The 17,161-nt window shown below is 40.7% G+C and overlaps 3 protein-coding genes across 8 annotated transcripts in view; 2 read left to right on the top strand and 1 right to left on the bottom strand.

Annotated features, from left to right (window-relative positions):
- The window catches only part of micu1 (mitochondrial calcium uptake 1), a 39,158-nt gene extending 36,482 nt beyond the window's left edge, over positions 1–2,676 (top strand). For all 4 annotated transcript variants that reach the window (XM_059323850.1, XM_059323847.1, XM_059323848.1 and 1 more), the window contains 2 exons: positions 281–370; positions 1,789–2,676. In XM_059323850.1, the coding sequence (XP_059179833.1) occupies positions 281–370; positions 1,789–1,949 (251 nt within the window). In that variant the 3' untranslated portion in view covers positions 1,950–2,676. The remainder of the gene's footprint in view (positions 1–280; positions 371–1,788) is intronic.
- Positions 2,677–6,742: 4,066 nt separating this feature from the next.
- nolc1 (nucleolar and coiled-body phosphoprotein 1) lies at positions 6,743–13,332 on the bottom strand. Of its 2 annotated transcripts, none has more exons than XM_059323844.1 (14): positions 13,184–13,332; positions 12,824–12,879; positions 12,097–12,263; positions 11,868–11,992; positions 11,651–11,762; positions 11,400–11,527; positions 11,148–11,256; positions 10,722–10,856; positions 10,547–10,636; positions 10,096–10,452; positions 8,510–9,865; positions 8,157–8,284; positions 7,989–8,072; positions 6,743–7,862 (listed from the first exon to the last, which is right to left on the bottom strand). In XM_059323844.1, exons 1-14 carry the CDS (start codon positions 13,292–13,294, stop codon positions 7,704–7,706), a joined length of 3,117 nt encoding a protein of 1,038 aa, XP_059179827.1. In that variant the 5' UTR covers positions 13,295–13,332; the 3' UTR covers positions 6,743–7,703. The 2 variants fall into 2 exon arrangements, with proteins under 2 accessions (XP_059179827.1, XP_059179828.1); XM_059323845.1 differs by having other exon boundaries at positions 11,868–11,989.
- Positions 13,333–14,341: 1,009 nt separating this feature from the next.
- mrps6 (mitochondrial ribosomal protein S6) lies at positions 14,342–16,756 on the top strand. 2 transcript variants are annotated; one of them, XM_059359548.1, is made up of 2 exons: positions 14,342–14,830; positions 16,641–16,756. In XM_059359548.1, exon 1 carries the CDS (start codon positions 14,476–14,478, stop codon positions 14,806–14,808), a length of 333 nt encoding a protein of 110 aa, XP_059215531.1. In that variant the 5' UTR covers positions 14,342–14,475; the 3' UTR covers positions 14,809–14,830; positions 16,641–16,756. The 2 variants fall into 2 exon arrangements, with proteins under 2 accessions (XP_059215531.1, XP_059215530.1); XM_059359547.1 differs by having other exon boundaries at positions 14,346–14,814.
- The last annotated feature ends 405 nt before the right edge of the window (positions 16,757–17,161 follow it).

The following is a 17,161-nucleotide window of genomic DNA, read 5'->3' as shown; positions in this document are numbered from 1 at the left end:
TTTTCTCCTTTTAACCAGACTCATTCTCAGCTGGATGTCCTAATGCTGTCCACTCCTCCTCCTCCTTCTCCTCTCAGCCCCTCTTGTTTCTCATTCTCTATCAGATAGTCTCCCCAGTGAATGGGAATCCTGCCTGCTATCGATCCCAAGCAGTTTGGCTCGCACACAATGTCCTCCACATGCGCCATTTATGAGCTGGCTTGTGTGACTCGCACCTCTATTTCGCTCTTCCTCAAATGGTGAATCTCTCTATCTGTGGTTCCCTCCCTCTGTCTCTCAGTTACCATGAAGCAGGTGGCCCGCACCGTGGCCAAAGTGGAACTGTCAGACCATGTGTGTGATGTGGTGTTCGCCCTGTTTGACTGTGATGGTAAGTACCCAGCCGACTATACAGGTGCACCTCAATAAATTAGAATATCATAGAAAAGTTTATTTAGTCAGTAATTCAATTCAAAAAGTGGAAATAACACATTATATAGATCCGTTACACACAGAATAAAAATTTCATGTCTTCATTTATTTAATTTCTTCTAATTATAATGAGTATGGCTTACATTTAATGAAGACCTAAAATTCAGTGTCTCAGAAAATTTGAATGTTACCAAAGACCAATTTTAAAAAGTATGTTTAATATGGAAATATTGGCCTCTGAAAAGTATGTCCATCTATATGCACTCAATACTTGGTTGGGACTATTTGACTTGAACTACTGGAATTTGACTTTTCCATGATATTCTAATGTATAAGATGCACCTGTATTTGCCATCTGATTACAGTCATACATGTATATTTCCAGGACATAAACCAGAACATTGGATAAAGCAAATTTCAAAGTTATTTTTTTTTGTTGATATATTTGTTTGTTTACAGAAGGAAATTAGGATATCTCCTTTTATCATTTCATAAATCAGAAAATACTGTCAAAAGCCATAAAATAATACATTTTTGTCATGTTTTTTTTCAGAACAAAATTTTCCATGAATCATGGTATAAATGAAATATAGACAAACGCCTCTGTAAAAACCTTCAGAATAAAGTCATGAATAAAAGTTCAGTTTGGTAAATGCAAGTGTAGCTGAACTTGAGATTTATGATTTCAGAGAGAAAAAACTCATTTTTAAAGGGAACGACCTTTAAAGTTTTCATACATTCTCAATGGAATTGACTATTTGAAGACAGAATAATGAATCTAATTCAAAGCAACAACAAAGACCATGTTGAACACATAATATTGTGCAGAAGAGTGGCAGCTTTCTCAATGCCTGTGATGAAGAGGCACAAATGGATCTAATGCAAAATATAAACCGAAGTGTTTGTTTTGGATGTTTTTTTTCCACTATTCATACAGAAAAATAGCCAAAAAACATCAAAACTAACCAGTGCATGAAAAATATATGTTTTTACCTGTAGTGTCTCGCCTTAAAAGATGCGTTATTTTCAACATTATCTGGTGCTTCATCAACATATTGTGTGACCTAGCCATAAGCTAGTCAAAAGCTATATCTAGCAAACTAAATTAGATGGCATTAAATAATAATGATACCAACAGCTGGGAAAACAAACAATATATTTTGGTTGCTGTAGATTTACATGTGATGATAAAATGAATTATTCTTCTAATAAGCCAAATTCTGTTTTATGGAAAGCAAATTACGTCTCAAATGACAGATGGAAATCATCAATAAATTGAAGTCCTCTCCTGCTCTTACTTACTCTCCCTCTATTATTTCATCATCTCTCCCCTGTCCATCACCCTCTCTCTCTCTCTCCGCTGTCTGTCTCCCTCAGGGAACGGAGAGCTCAGTAATAGGGAGTTCATCGCCATTATGAAGCAGCGGCTCATGCGTGGGCTGGAGAAACCAAAGGACATGGGCTTCACTCGGCTGGTGCGTGCCATGTGGAAGTGTGCCCAGGATACCGCCTGGGACTTTGCCACACCAAAGACATAATAGAGACAGGAAACAGCGTGTGAGCGGGAGAGAAAGACAGCCTGCAAATAAAGCCAACAACACCATGTGCTTCAAAGACATTTACCTTAAACAGGTCTCGACAACTTAAACAATTAATGCAATGAGCTCATTAGGACTGCAGCTCCGAGGGGCATCATCAATCATTAACGCATGTCGCTGTAGTTCAAACTATCAATAGAGAGACTGAAGCATGCTGATGCAGCGAGTCCTGAAAGGCTTCTCTACCAAGGCATCATGGGTGTTTGTATATTTTCAAATTTACAAGGTTTATAAGTTTATTTTTGCCATATTCTTCAGAGAAATGCAGTGTCTGTGTGACTCTTTGTCAAACGCTAAAAACTGCACTTTTATATCTTCATTTAACACATTTTACTGCAAAATGCAAGACAAGAAGTGGAATCAATCTTATTCGACCTTTAGCTGTATAAATGCCGCAGTATGTTCTATACTGACAGCAGACCGTTTGTTATTTCTTCGGTGGGACAGAGAGAAGAAGTGTGTGATCCCGTTAGCATCTCTGCATTCACTCTGCTAGCTCCAGCTGCATCTTTAACTCAGTTTGTCCCATAAAAGATCAACGATGCTTGTCTTGCTCGACGATGTACTGTTCAAAGTGTGTGTTCTTCTAATTACTATGGCCCACTGAAACACTTTATATATAAGATGGATGTTAAAAGAAATTCTCTATTAAAGATGTTTTTAACAATGTTAAACTGATTAAGCTTTATTTATTAGATGTTGTGTTCTGCTTGACTTGTAAGTTGGATTGTTGTCCTGTCATGTTCTCATTTTCACTCTTTGACTCAAAGAAAAGCACAGTGGGGGATTAGTGAGACTAATCTACGAGGCACCATGGAAGTCATTTGTCATGTGTAATGAAATTGGGTGTAACATTTGGAAGCAAAACTGCATGGCTGATTGTATGCGGTGGCTTTGAGGTTGTGCCAGGGGAAGAAAAAGATGCTAATGTGTGTGTGTGTGTGTATGTTTGCAAGAGTGGTCAGCAGTTTTGTCTAATTGAAATGGACAGGATGGGCAGTCCTCGGCCTCTGCTGCCCATTAAATGATTGTCCTGCAGCCTCTTGGTACACACACTGTGCTGCATTGGCCTGAAACGAGCTGGCTTGCTCTCTTGCACACACTTGGACTGACAGACGGAAGTGCTTCTCACTCAGGAGTGATTGCTAGGCAGGAGATTAGGTTGAAGGGCCTCTCATCAGTATTCCTCAAAGGCGTTCTTTCCACAGCTCAAGTCTGCCTTTACAATCACAAAGATCATAAAACGATTTTTAACAGAACATCCTTGCTGTTGTATCCACTTTACAACACTTACAGTTGAAACCAGAAGTTTACATACACTATATAAAAAGACACATATGCTTTTTTTCTCAATGTCTGACATGAAATCAGACAATCACTTTTCCTGTTTTAGGTCCGTTAGGATTACCAAAATTATTTCTATTTACTAAATGCCAGAATAATTAGAGAAGGATTTTTTTAGACAATTTTTTATTACTTTCTTCAAAGTCAGAAGTTTACATACACTAACATTATTATGCCTTGAAACAATTTGGGAAAGCCCGGATGATGCTGTCATGTCTTTGGAAGCTTCTGATAGATTTATTGACAACATTAGAGTTAATTCGAGACACACCTGTGGATGTATTTTAAGGCACACCTGAAACACACTGCTTCTTTATGTGACATCATGGGAAAGTCAAAAGAAATCAACCAAGATATCAGGAAGAGAATTGTGGACTTGCACAAGTCTGGTTCATCCTTGGGTGCAATTTCCAGATGCCTGAAGGTGCCACATTCATTTGTTCATATAATCATACCCAAGTATAAACACCATGGGAATGTCCAGCCATCATACCACTCAGGAAGGAGACGGACTCTGTGTCCCAGAGATGAACGTGCTTTGGTCCAAAATGTGCATATCAACCCAAGAACAAAAGCAAAAGACTGTGAAGATGCTGGCTGAAGCTGGTAAGAGTGTGTCATTATCCAGAGTGAAACGAGTACTGTACCAACATGGGCTGAAAGGCCACTCTGCCAGGAAGAAGCCATTACTCCAAAAGAAACATAAAAACGACAGATGTATGTAAACTTCTGGTTTCAACTGTACCTGTAAACATAAAGGTGCTGTACTGTGAAAACATCAGCTCTTCAGGAGCTAAAGAACAGCCTTGTTTTCATATTTGTGAAAATGCATTCTTCAAGCTACTCTAATGAGGTTTTAAATGTTTTATACATGTTACAATATCCCATAATTAAATAAGCCCTGAGAGGCAAGTGGGAAAACAGGTTCTGGTGATAATTTTTTTTCCCTGTGGTTTTGACTTGAGAACAGGTGAATAATAGTTTTGCTGATCTGCTTTAGCTTTTTTTTTTTTTTTTTTTTTTAGCTTTGCCCACCAGCAGTTCCTTCACCATAACTAGGGCTGCAACATTTTTATGGTCCGTGAATCTGTTGATTGCTTTTTTTATTAACTTAATTAATGTTAGGAAATTGTGAAATATGCAGTGAAATTGCTTGTTACATCCAACCAACCATTAAAAAACCCAAAGAAAGTCAACTGACAGTGGTATTAAACAGAATAAGGCCCCTGTAACCGATCGTATCTTTGTAGAGTCCAACATGCTGCCAGCAACATCGCCTCCAACTGCATTGAGCCTCTCAGCAACAGTTCCATCTGCACTGAGAAATTACCCGGTAACAGCTCTACAGTAGCCATACTGCAGCTCCCCCTTCTCGACAGCTCAGCCGTGTAAACCCCAAGCAAGCACGCTCTGTCAAATCTCCCTGCTTGGTGAGCACTGAAGCAACGCCCAATGGTTAACTGTTGTCAGACTTTGGAGAGGCTGCTATATTTGGAGTGACTGCAGACCTCCCTCCTAAGTCAACAGCTCTCATGTGTAGGCACAGAAATGTACACAACATTTCCTCAGTGTAGATGCATAAACTGTATTTACAGTGTGTGTGCTGTTCGTCAAGTGTACGTAGGAATTAAGCTTTCTCATCACGCTGAATGCAGCGAGTGTACGCTTCATTAGGCCATATGTCATATGCCATCTGTCATGTATTATAAGTTAATGCAAAAATAATAAACCATGTTTATTATAATAACTGCAGCAATGTTAGAACAGAGTTTATCCAGTCAGCATAGTCTAAAGTGTTCAGCCTAAGGATCACTTTGTCCACTTTTGCATAAGGTTTTAAAAGGAGGGTTATATTGAATTAAGTTTACAGGACCCATATTATAAAAAATGAAACAAATCAGGGACGGTAATTATTACGGTTTAATTAAAGCTAAGTGATTGACATCATCAAAGCTGTTAAAACCAACTTGTTCTATTACTAAAACAAAATTAATATACTGCTGCTGTATAAAATAAAGATAATTCAGTCCAAAAACTCATTGGAGGGTTCCAGTTTTCTTTTCTTCTCATAAATGTTGGAAGAAGAGTACCTGCAGCCACAGAGCTTTTTATAATTCATAAAATACAAGCAACAACTGCATAAAGACCTAATTAAGTAATTTAAAAGAGACAGTATTGAAGGGAATAGCCTGAAATCTGATCAATACATCAGACTAATCTGCTTTATATTCTGCCAGGTGACAGGCAGAGCTCCTTTATGTGACTATCAACTCTTCTAAAGAGGTGTGGAGTCATTGCACAGTGGAACATAAAAGACACATCTTGCATTTCCCTGGGGAGGCTTCATGTGTAATTGTAGGATGGATTCTCAATGTGGACAGTTACAGCAAACATTAGGGGAAGGCAAACTGAAAAGCTTGACAATTCAGAACTGGGAGCATGTAGAGGCTAATATAGACTGTCTGGGATAAAGGGGTTAGTTAAAGGGTAGCTCCATACTTCACACATGAATCTCAGTTAAGTAGCTTGACCCATATTTGGTATTAAAAGTCAGGATATTAGACCAACCTATTTTTAATCACTCGGCTCACTTGTATAGAAGTGCAATGCTCAATTGGTGGAGTATCCCTTTTTAAAGAGTGTCACTGCTCGACGGGCCATTCCTGGCAAGCATCATTTGTCGCTTGTTTATTGTGAGACAGAACATCCATCACAGAGGGCAGAGTGTAAAGCCCGGACATGGCAGCCACCCTCAAAACTGTCCCATAGCAAGCAATAAGGTGTCAGATCCTTCACTGTACAGTGAGTTTCACTTTTACAGCTGAGCAGTCCTGGAGCAGAGGTACCTGACTGCCATCTAGTGGCTTTGATTGGAGTTTCAAGAGACCAGCCTGCATCCCCTCCAGAGGAAAAACCTACTATTGTAGATGACCGATACCCTAATAGGCCTACAACTATTAGTCAACATGAGAAACAATCGTGAATCCCAAAACTAGACTGCTGAAAACTTTGTGAGGTAATAGAGTTTAAAGTCTGGAGTCGCTCCAAGGACAATGAACTGGGCCAAATGTTCTAGATGGATATTCTGAGCAACTTTCCCAGTCCGTAGAAATAACATATTTGAATCTTAATTTGGGCGGTGTTCCTTTAATGTCAGAAGAAAAGCAGATACATTATGATTTAACATCTTTCTTGGACCACTGAGCCATAACAGAGGTAATGACTGTAGGTATTCATGTTTGTGTTCAAGCTTATAATTTGAAGATGCCTATTAAAAGAACACTTCCCTTCCTTTTCCATGTATATAAAGCACAGTTTACTAAGAGACTGGGGAAAAATTAGGAGCATCAGTAATACATGAAAGGACGAGTTAAAAAAACAAAAACAAACAGCCTCAAAGTTGTGATTTTAATCGCACCAACATTTAATTGTTTAGGACTACAGCTACAAGAATTTATTATTAAAAAAAGAACAGAGGCTCACAAAAGTTGATACAGCAAGTTTAAATTGAAAAAAGCATGGCTCTTTGTTAACTTGGTAAATAATAAGTTCCATACCACTGATGAGCAGATTAGGGTTTCACATGGGTATCCTAACAAACTGCTTTCGAAGCAAAATGGCTTGAGAATAACATTGAAAACACCATCTGAGGTTCTAAACATTGAAATGGAATAAAACTTAATAAATACACAGTATAAAACTCAGTTTTACTCGCTGAATGTTTATATAATGTAAAGAGGAAAACCCCGAGCGCACACCCCGTCCACTTTTAAATGTGGCCAAATAAAAATTGACAAACAACCGAAGAAACTTAAAGTATCCATGTGATTATTAAAAAAATCAATCAGCCTTTATAAAGAACCTGTTGGGGATGGATGGCCGTCAGTCATACACGAATAAATGAAAATGACAAGACAGTCATTTGAGAATAAAGTAGGTTAAAGTCAGAAAGAGCAAATAAGGGACCCAACAACACAATGGCTTTGTACCATTAACAGGTGGCCTGCAGCCACCTAGTGGCTATAAGGGGTAATAACGTCACATGGATGTCAACCTTAAGCAGAACAGTCTGAAGTCACAGCTGGGAACATCTCTCTCCTGCTGCCACGGCTCCACTAACTGTTGCTTCAGATCAGAGACCATGCCAATGATCTCCATTACAAACTAAAGGCGGCGAACTGAACGCCAGTGGCCTCTCAGCTCTACGGTTCACATTCCTGTCAGTGTGCTGCTGCTGGGTAGTGATGTTACAGGGACTGTTTACGGGGGGGGAGGAAGCAGACAAAGTTTCGGTCCTGATCAAGCAGGTACAGTCAAGTTCATGTAGGAGGACCCAGAGCGAGATGGTCCTCAGTCACTGTCAAACTTAATAGAGTTAACCGTGGTGGAGATGGCTCCGCCGCGGTAGCTTCCCCTCTTCTTCTTCGTCTTCTCGTGGCGGAATGACTTGCCTTTTGTGAACTTGAGCACGTCGTTGGCTTTCTGGCCCCAGTCCCCCTCGGCTCCATACTGGAATAACAACGACAAATAAGAAGGTTGTGCAAGAGTAGATTGTTGGGTTGCTTTAGCAATATTAGGCAACAACCACAAATACATTTTTCATTTTAAAAAATGACGAGTATAAAAGAAACTCACCTTTGCCTCAAAAGAGTTGTTTGAAAGACGGGGATCCACCGATACTTCTTCCTCTCTTATTCTACGAAACGGTACGTTGCCAGACTGAAAAACACAAAGGTAATTTCTATTAAATCAAGGCTCTTCTCCCTTCAGGAAGCCATTCCTGTCTCAGGCAGCAGGTCTTACCTTCTTATTGACTTTAGGAAACGTTTGTGGTGTAGTTGTTGCTTTCTTGTTTTTGGGTGTTTTGTCTGTCTCTTCATCTTCCTCTTCACTTTCTGATTCTTCATCTCTTTTTCTCTTTCCATTGGTACCTGCATACATAAAAAAAAACGAATTTACTTGTGCTCATATTAAGAGGACTGCGTACCATTCAACAATATGAGCATTCCATAAAGCTAAGATGCATGAAATGACACATTTAAAAGTAGGTTAAAAACATTTCTAGAAATGGCAGTGAGGGTTCCAGTCTGCTGTTTACCCATTAATACATGTATTTCCCTGTTAAATGGCTCCATCAGTATTTGTTTGGGCCTTACCATTTGCTGTAGGGGTGGAAGGTGCTGTGGCTGCTTTGCGGGGTGCTTCCTCTTCCTCTGATGAACTGTCTGAGGAGCTGCTGCTGCTCTCTTTAGCTTTAGCTGCTGGGGTCGTCTTGGGTGTTGCGGCAGGTGTAGCAGGTTTTACGGGCTTCTTACTGGCCTCTTCTTCCTCTTCAGAGCTGCTGTCACTGGATGAGGACTCTGCTGGCTTTGCTGGGGTCTTGGGTGTTGATGCTGCCTTGGGTGTTGCTGCCTTGCCGTTGGCGACTGCAGGCTTAGCGGGGGTTGGCTTTGTTTCCGTCTCTGAATCAGAGCTGTCTGAGGAGTCAGAGCTGCTCTCCTCAGCCTTCTTTGCTGCAGCTGGAGCTGCCTTTGGGGCTGTGGGCGTAGCAGCAGGGGTTGCTTTCTTGACTGCAGGTTTGGCTGCCTCATCCTCAGAGTCTGAGCTGTCGCTGTCGGAGCTGCTCTCAGCTGCTGCTGCAGGCTTTGCAGCAGGGGTAGCAGGCTTTGGTGTAGCTGGTTTAGCTGCTGCAGGCTTTGCCTTGACTGCTGGTTCTTCGTCTTCAGAGGAGGAGTCGGAATCTGAGCTGCTCTCGGCTGCTGCAGCAGGCTTTGCTGCAGGCTTTGCTGCAGGAGTAGCAGGCTTTGCAGCTGGTGTAGCTGCTGCAGGTTTAGCCTTGACTGCTGGTTCTTCGTCTTCAGAAGAGGAGTCGGAATCTGAGCTGCTCTCGGCTGCTGCAGCAGGCTTTGCTGCAGGAGTAGCAGGCTTTGAGGCTGGCGTAGCCGGTTTAGCTGCCGCAGGTTTAGCCTTGACTGCTGGTTCTTCGTCTTCAGAGGAAGAGTCAGAGTCCGAGCTGCTCTCTGCTGCAGCAGCAGGCTTTGCAGCAGGAGTAGCAGGCTTTGCTGCTGGTGTAGCTGGTTTTGCTGCAGCAGGTTTAGCCTTGACTGCTGGTTCTTCGTCTTCAGAAGAGGAGTCGGAATCCGAGCTGCTCTCTGCTGCAGCAGCAGGCTTTGCAACAGGGGTAGCGGGCTTAGCTGCTGGTTTAGCTGCTGTTGGCTTAGCCTTAGCCGGTTCTTCCTCATCCTCAGAGGAGGAGTCTGAGCTGCTCTCTGCAGCAGCAGCAGACTTTGCTGCAGGAGTAGCAGGCTTTGAAGCTGGCGTAGCAGGTTTAGATGCCGGCTTAGCTGCTGGCTTGGCTTTTGCTGGTTCTTTCTCGTCCTCAGAAGAGTCCTCTGACTCAGAGCTACTCTCTGCTGCCTTGGCTGGAGCCTTAGAGGCAGCAGCAGCAGGCGTCGGTTTGGCTGCAGCTTTAGCAGCAGGTTTTGCTGGAGCCTCATCTTCAGAGCTGCTTTCTGGAACGACAAAATAATATTTTAAACATTTTGCAGACAGGCACATGAATGTACATCCTGTTTCCAGTTTTTTTATTAGGTACATCAAGCTAAAAATAATGCAGTGTAATTCAAGAGTGCTGCAAAAAAATCATACAATTTAGTCAAACAGCTTTAACAAAAGCATAACTTCAGATCCTTCATGGTGTTAGAATGTTGAGCTCACATGTTTGAAACCTGGTGTCTCTTACCTGAGCTAGAGGACTCGTCTTTTTTAGCTGGGGTAGCCTTGGCAGCTGCAGGTTTAGCTGCAGGTTTAGCTGCAGGCTTCTTTGCAGTTTCCTCCTCTTCTGAGCTGGAATCTTCCTCTGACGAATCTTCTTTAGCAGGTGTTGCTTTAGCTGCAACAGGTTTAGCTGGAGCAGCCTTAGCTGGAGTCACCTTCACTGCAGGTTTCTTTGCCTCCTCTTCGTCCTCTGAACTTGAAGAGTCGGAATCGGAGTCTTTCGCAGGTGCAGCTTTAGCTGGCACAGGTTTGACTGGAGCAGCTTTAGCTGGGGTGACTTTGGCTGCAGGCTTCTTTGCCTCCTCTTCATCTGAGCTTGAATCTGTAGTCGTGCGCATGAACAAAATATTTGTCAAATGTCTGGCATCAGATCATGCCTAGAAAAAAAAATTACAAACTGGGATTCTGATAATTACCTGAACTCTCAGAGCTGGACTCCTGCTTCTTTGCAGCAGGTTTGGGTGTTACAGGTTTGGCAGCAGGTGTCTTTGCCGGTGCAGGTTTTGCTGTGAGGATTAAACTGCCATTAGACATGCCATAAAAAAACAACACACTAATAATTCTAGTCTGGAAAAAGTGGACACATCTTACCAGCTACTTTCTTCTCTTCTTCCTCATCACTGCTGTCTGAGGAGTCGCTGTCCTCTGCTTTGCTTGCTGCTGCTGCTGCTGGAGCAGCTGGAGCTTTCTGGACTGAAGCAGGAGGTGGGACTGCACTATACGCTCCTGCCAAGACAAAGGAAACTGTAAGAAGTGTTGGGCAGGAGGAACTATGGTGCGTCAACAACATAATTCTGACCTCCAAAAAAGGTGTTTGTAAGTTTCAGTGTTTAAGGTTTTTCAAGGTTCGAGACCCTTTTCTGGATTCAAACTCATTGCGAGTGCAATCAAACCTCCCCTGATGTTCATTGGTATTCCCAGCACCATGAATCTTTAGTATCTAGACATTGTCGGGTTGCTGTGTTTATGGGGAAGCCGCTGAACATATAATCGTTAACAAAAAACATAAAAACACACCTGCTTTGGGTTTTTTGCTGGGCGGAGCCTCATCTTCAGATGACGAGTCTTCGCTGCTTGATTCAGCAGCAGCTGCAGCAGCCTTCACTGGAGCCGGTTTGGCTGGAGCCTAACAGGACATGTCAAGTAAGTACAGCGCACAGAAATTTACCGAGCACAATCACTCTTTTACCTACATTTTCATAATCTCTGGAATCAAGCAGATGAAAAAAATTGCAATAATATTTATATCTGGCCAGGTATTTGGCATACCTTCTTTGCTGGTTCTTCATCTTCAGAATCTGAGGAACTATCTTCACTGCTGCTCTCCTGCTTCTTCGGAGCAGCGGCTTTAGCAGGAACAGCTGGTTTGGCTGCTGTGACGGCACCAGCCTTGGGTTCTGTTATTCAGAGATAAATCAGGTAAATTAGATACAACACGTTTTCATTATCGGCTCAAATTAAATTCCCAATTAAAGACGTTTGCATTATACAACAATAATTACTTCTGCCTCCAAACTTACTTGTTGTCGTTGCTTTGGCGGGCTGCTCATCCTCAGAGTCGGATTCTTCACTGCTAGAGCTGCTGTCTTTCTTCCGTCCTGCAGCAGGAGCAGCAGGTGACTTCACAGGAGCCTTTAAGCAGAAACGGAATATTAATAATAGCATAAACCCACAAACACAGCCATGCATGCCTGACTAGATCCTGAATTAATCTTTAATTTGGATATTCCCTCCTACCTTTACAGGTGCCTTTGCAGGAGCCTTTGCAGGAGCCTTCTCCTCCTCAGAGTCACTGGAGTCTTCACTGCTGCTGGAGGCCGCTTTAGCAGCTGCTGCTGCTTTAGCCGGCACCACCTTGGCTGCTAAAACAAACAGAGGGAAATGTATCATGAAAATGCTATTGGAGGTTTCATAATTGCTAACTCACCAACTCATCAGTACTTTATGTTCAATATTTTGATATTACCTGCAGGGACTGCCTTGGTCGGCGCTGGTTTTGCAACTGCTTCTTCATCCTCGCTGCTCGACTCTTCACTGGAGCTCTCCGCACTGGTTTTTGCTTTTTTGGCTGATGGACCATTTGTAGCTTCAGCTGTGTTAGGTGGCGCCTTTCGTTTCTTGGCCTCAGGAGACCTAGGAAGACAAATAGTCTTAAATACACACACATCATAGTGATAATCTACCCTAAAATAGAATTACCATTTGTAAAATAAATAGCTTGGACTATAATTTTAACCTGTTTCTCTTTAAACCGTGTAAATCTTTTAGTGTTAATCCAATGGCAAACTGCTGTTGCCAAATGTTAAATTAACTATTTAAACACATTTTACATGAAGATATTTTATGTTGTACTGCCAATTTGATAAACTCAGAGTCCATCACAATTCAAGAGTTTTGTGGATCGTGTGTCACATTATGACACCAGTTAAAGCACTGATCTGTTAGAAAGAAGAAAACTTGTGCCTATGATTGCAGATATTGGCGTTACAATACAAAAACAGTATGCTTAAGGTAGATTTTTCCTTTGAGGGATTCTGACTGAGTAGACAACGTATACACAGTTAGCAGTGACAACATTTAATAGGGAGAAATAACTACTCACAAAGCTTACTTGGCTTTTTTTCTAAGTTAACATTAATATAAAACAAATTAGCTTATGCATTTAAAGAATTAAAAAAGGACAAAAAACTCACTTCATCCAGAAGTTGTAGATGCCGACGAGGTTCTCCTCATTTTGATCTTGTGGGGTCTGTAGACAAACACATGCAGCTCTAACTTAACCAATCTCTTCTAGCAGTTTTAAAGTTTCCAGAATTAAAATTTCCCCACAATGCAAAACCCCGTATGATTCCCATTTACAATCTAATAGACAAGAATGTTAATTGTTTCAGGATAAACAAGTGGCAGCTCTAGTACAACTTGTACCTGAGCCCCCCACACGTGCTAACTTCACAGGGTCTCTTTACATGGCTATAGGTGAACCCCTCGTGCAGTATGTCTCAACTCAACAGAGAGGCCCACTGACTGACACTGACAACGGGTGAGCCGCTTACCACTTTAGTCTGTTTCAGAAACTGCTGGGCCGCCTTGGTGAACTTATTCTCCAGCAGAAATGAATATACGCATTTGTAAAGATCACTCGGCACTGAGTTCGGCGCCGCCATCTTCACCACGCTCCTTCTGGAAGGGAAGGAAGTGCACGGAGCGTCACTTGTGGGCATGTGCGCAGGCGCATAATGATGACGTTGATATCTCCGGTTATTCACTGTTTCAGAAATTAAAATAAGAAATATTCAGAAAAAATGAATATACAGTTAATGTACATGCCTAAACAGCATCTAGTTCCACCGACCATTACTCTAAAAAAAAATAATGTTATGCATAATAAAGCGTAAAGCTCTGGACTAAATAAATTAACATGTAAGTACACAAATTAACCACAAATAATATTGAAAGTAAATGTGCGCATTCATTTAAAATGAAAAATGCTGGAGCGCTCTTTATCAAACAACCAGAACAATGTGATTTGTTTTGTGACACTGTTAGCGAGAATAATAATTCTGCTGAACTGGAAACAAAAAATCCTCCAGTCTATCAAGCTTTAATGAATGATATAATGAAACATTTGTAGTTAGAAAAAAAAATAGACAAAAATAAAATACATATAAAACAGTCTAAATGTTTTCAATAAGGGGGGTTCGAATTAGTTTTAACAGTTCATTTCAGTGGGAAAATTTTTCAAGATATCATATCATTTTTGTGCCTTTGTTATTGTTAGAATTTTAGAGATTTTAAGTACAATTTGAATTAATTCATGAAGACAATACATTTGGGGGATGATTTCATAATTCTATTCTTGTGGATGAAAAATTTTGCTAAACAAAGGATAATGTTGCAACATAGTTGATCGTTTTTGTTTTGCAAAAGCATACCGAAAGTGACATCGTCTCTTTTCGATTTTTTTGTTTAATCCAATTGTGAATGTTGACCCAGAATGTTTGTATCACATCACATGAGAAGAAAACATGGTCCGTTGTCTCAATGTCATTTTCCAAACCACTGAAAACTTAAACTCTTATTTTTTTTTTTTTTATTGATATGTTTTGTAGTAACATATACAGCAAAATAAAGAGTGAGGGGGGTTACATTAAACTCTTATTTTTCCACATTGTATTGAACTTGCCATGTCGTCATCAATATGGGCGCATGCTTTAAACGTCATCACCAAAGCCCTTTCCTGTTCCTCGTGTCGGTCATAACATGGTTGCCTTTGAACGGAATCATCTGGAAGGACACCGAGCCTGCTGAAGTTACAGTGTGAATCGAGGGTTTCTTGGCCGGAGCCATGCCTCGCTACCAACTCGCCCTGATCCTGAAGGCGATGCAGCGGCCGGCGACAGCAGCCACTCTGCGGCGGTCAGTGGAGAGTCTGATGGAGCGGGGAGCGGTGGTGAGGGACATTGAGAACCTGGGGGAGAGACTGTTGCCCTACAAGATAACCAAACACAATGAGAGGCACAGCCGAGGGTCTTACTTTCTGATCGATTTCTACGCAGCCCCCGACATCCTCACAGGCTTACTGAATCATCTGCACCGGGACGTGGACGTGGTTAGACCCACTGTGCTGAAGAATGAGACCGAGGTCTCCAGAAGTAACTGCTGTGGCCCTCCACAGTGATTGAATGTAAGAAATGGCTGATGTGGGTAAAGCCAAGTGCATTTCTTCTAAACTTGTATCTGTTTAACCCTCTGAAATCTTGGGCTATTATGTCGGTTAAAAAAATCTGTTAAAAATATTTACCATGCCATGTTGGTAGCCTCACCTATTTGTCCTGAAAACTATTTTTAACTTTGACTTACTTCATCAAAATTTTGAACCCAAAAGAAACAAAGGAAAACATAAAATCTGATCATGAAAATTATGTTTCACACACAGAAATTTACATGTTGCAAATATGAACACAGGTTGCAAATAAATAAAAAAATCCATCCATCCATCCATTGCTGATGGCAAGGATTGACGTTGCTTCATTTTTATGGCTTCACATTATGGAGAAGTAATGTGCTGGTGATTTCATGGACTTCAGAGGGTTAAAACTGAAACCAACACACAGTGATATTTCATCCACTTTGTGCAAAGGTCGTCAAAAGTTGGGAATTTTGTGTCCACACGTGTAACTGCTTCATGCATGGATTTAGAAATGCAATTTAATAATAATTTCATAATTTATTCATCTGCTTAAATGTATATATATTTTTTAACTTTAAAGATAGTGCGATGCTGGGAGCTGGTCAATATATTGTGTCTTTTTTTAAATCTTATTTTAAGAAAACTGTCCCAAAGAACACACCACCAAATTAATAAAATCTGAGTTTGAATGATCAGAGCAGTGGGATCTACATTTGGGATTATCACAGTGCTTGTAACATCCAACATCATAGAATAACGTTTTGTGTAATCTGTCTGCTGCGAATCATGTACACTATAAATAAAAAATCGATGTAGTATCACAAAACATTATATTGCAATACACAAATTTCACATTTCACAAAGTATATCAGGTTGAGATAGATATCAGCATGATCTCCAAGTAAAAAGCTAGTTTAAAATGTATTATTTAAGAAAAACATTAAAATCATTATATTTGTGAAACTGTAACATCCAATGTTAAGCTACTTTTATAAATTAATTGACAAAAACAAGAAGAGTTGAGGTCATGCATGTTCTGTCAATGGGTTAGCCAGTTAATTGACTATTCATTTCAGTGCAACCTGGGTTATTAAGAAACAATAGATAGCAAGGCCTGAAACATTGCCTACACTTAGTTTTTTCCTTTTCTTTTTGGCAGATTCACAGATTATTGATGGATGATATTAGGCCACATGGCTGTCCCAAACATTTATTGACTAAAAATTAAATGGATTTGATCAGAAAATATGCATTTGTTTTCCAAGTATTGACATCAATGAAGCTGTTGGGTAAAATGCTACAACCAATAGGAGTGATGTCCAAAATTAGCACTGCTAGGCAACGACTTGCTTTTATTGATTTGAAGACGCTGCCCTGTCTAACCCTGGTGTTCTATCTTCTTGTGTGAGAATTTATAGAGTTTGAAAGATAAAGCCCTGTCTCTGCTCAAAGGTACCTTCGGGACTAGATAAACTGTTTGTGTAAATAGACCTTACATAGTTTGTCCAATAGAAAGCATTGTTTGTTGTTTGGCTGTAAAACTCTCATGTTCAGTAAATATCTTTGTCAAATTTTTTTGGGGTCGAAAACGGCAGATTAAAAAAAACAACTCTATGTTAATATACAGTATCAACCTAAAAACCAGTATTCGTCAGGCTCTAAAATGTGGTCGGTGCAACCTCCCAGGGACTCCATTAAAAGTGTTTATGCAGTCAGTGTCCTTTACCTTCTTTTTTTTTTTTTTTATGGCGCTCATGCGGTGCCGACTGTGCTTTAACTTAACCCTATATAATGGTTGTTCCCTTTTTTTTGTTTTACAGGTTTTCCCAGCCCTTATCCAGAAGATGTACAGTGTCATGCTTCCCTCTTTGACCTTCTCCATAGTTTCTGACCTAAATGTGATCATTATATCAGAATAAAGTACTTTTTTCTATCTGAGTTGCAAGTTTTTTTTCTTGACTCACATGATGTTTAGTAAGGTCATCAGTTTCAGTTCTTATTTTCATTCTGTTTAGGCATGTTGTACAGTTCTCATCTTTTGTAAGTTGGTTGTGTTGGCATTGAGACTTGAGCAATACCTTCTGAGAAAACACTAAGTAATAAACAACTAAAACACTGCTACTGAGGCGGAACCGGGGGAGTTGTCCTCATGGGATCGAATTACACAATCCGCCCATTATCAGGAATGTCAGTGTTTTTCAGGGACTTTCTTAGGGTTGTTTATTAATCACCTGGAATGGCATTTGTGTAAATCCACCTTGGCTTGGCTGTGTCTAATCCTACAGTAACCACACCATGTATTTATGGACTATGGAGACTTTAAGCAGTTTTAATTTATAAG

The sequence above is a fragment of the Centropristis striata genome, chromosome 20 (genome assembly GCF_030273125.1).
Source record: "Centropristis striata isolate RG_2023a ecotype Rhode Island chromosome 20, C.striata_1.0, whole genome shotgun sequence".
NCBI classification, from domain to species: Eukaryota; Metazoa; Chordata; class Actinopteri; order Perciformes; family Serranidae; genus Centropristis; species Centropristis striata.
This window is presented reverse-complemented; position numbering and strand designations above follow the sequence as displayed.

Excerpts from the sequence above, each read along its gene's own strand:
- nolc1 (XM_059323844.1), bottom strand. The coding sequence starts at position 13,294 with ATGGCGGCGCCGAACTCAGTGCCGAGTGATCTTTACAAATGCGTATAT. Across the intron at positions 12,880-13,183 it reads TTCTGAAACAGACTAAAGTG|ACCCCACAAGATCAAAATGA; the intron begins GTAAGCGGCTCA and ends GTTTGTCTACAG. Across the intron at positions 11,528-11,650 it reads CGCCAAAGCAACGACAACAA|AACCCAAGGCTGGTGCCGTC; the intron begins GTAAGTTTGGAG and ends TCTGAATAACAG.
- mrps6 (XM_059359548.1), top strand. The coding sequence starts at position 14,476 with ATGCCTCGCTACCAACTCGCCCTGATCCTGAAGGCGATGCAGCGGCCG.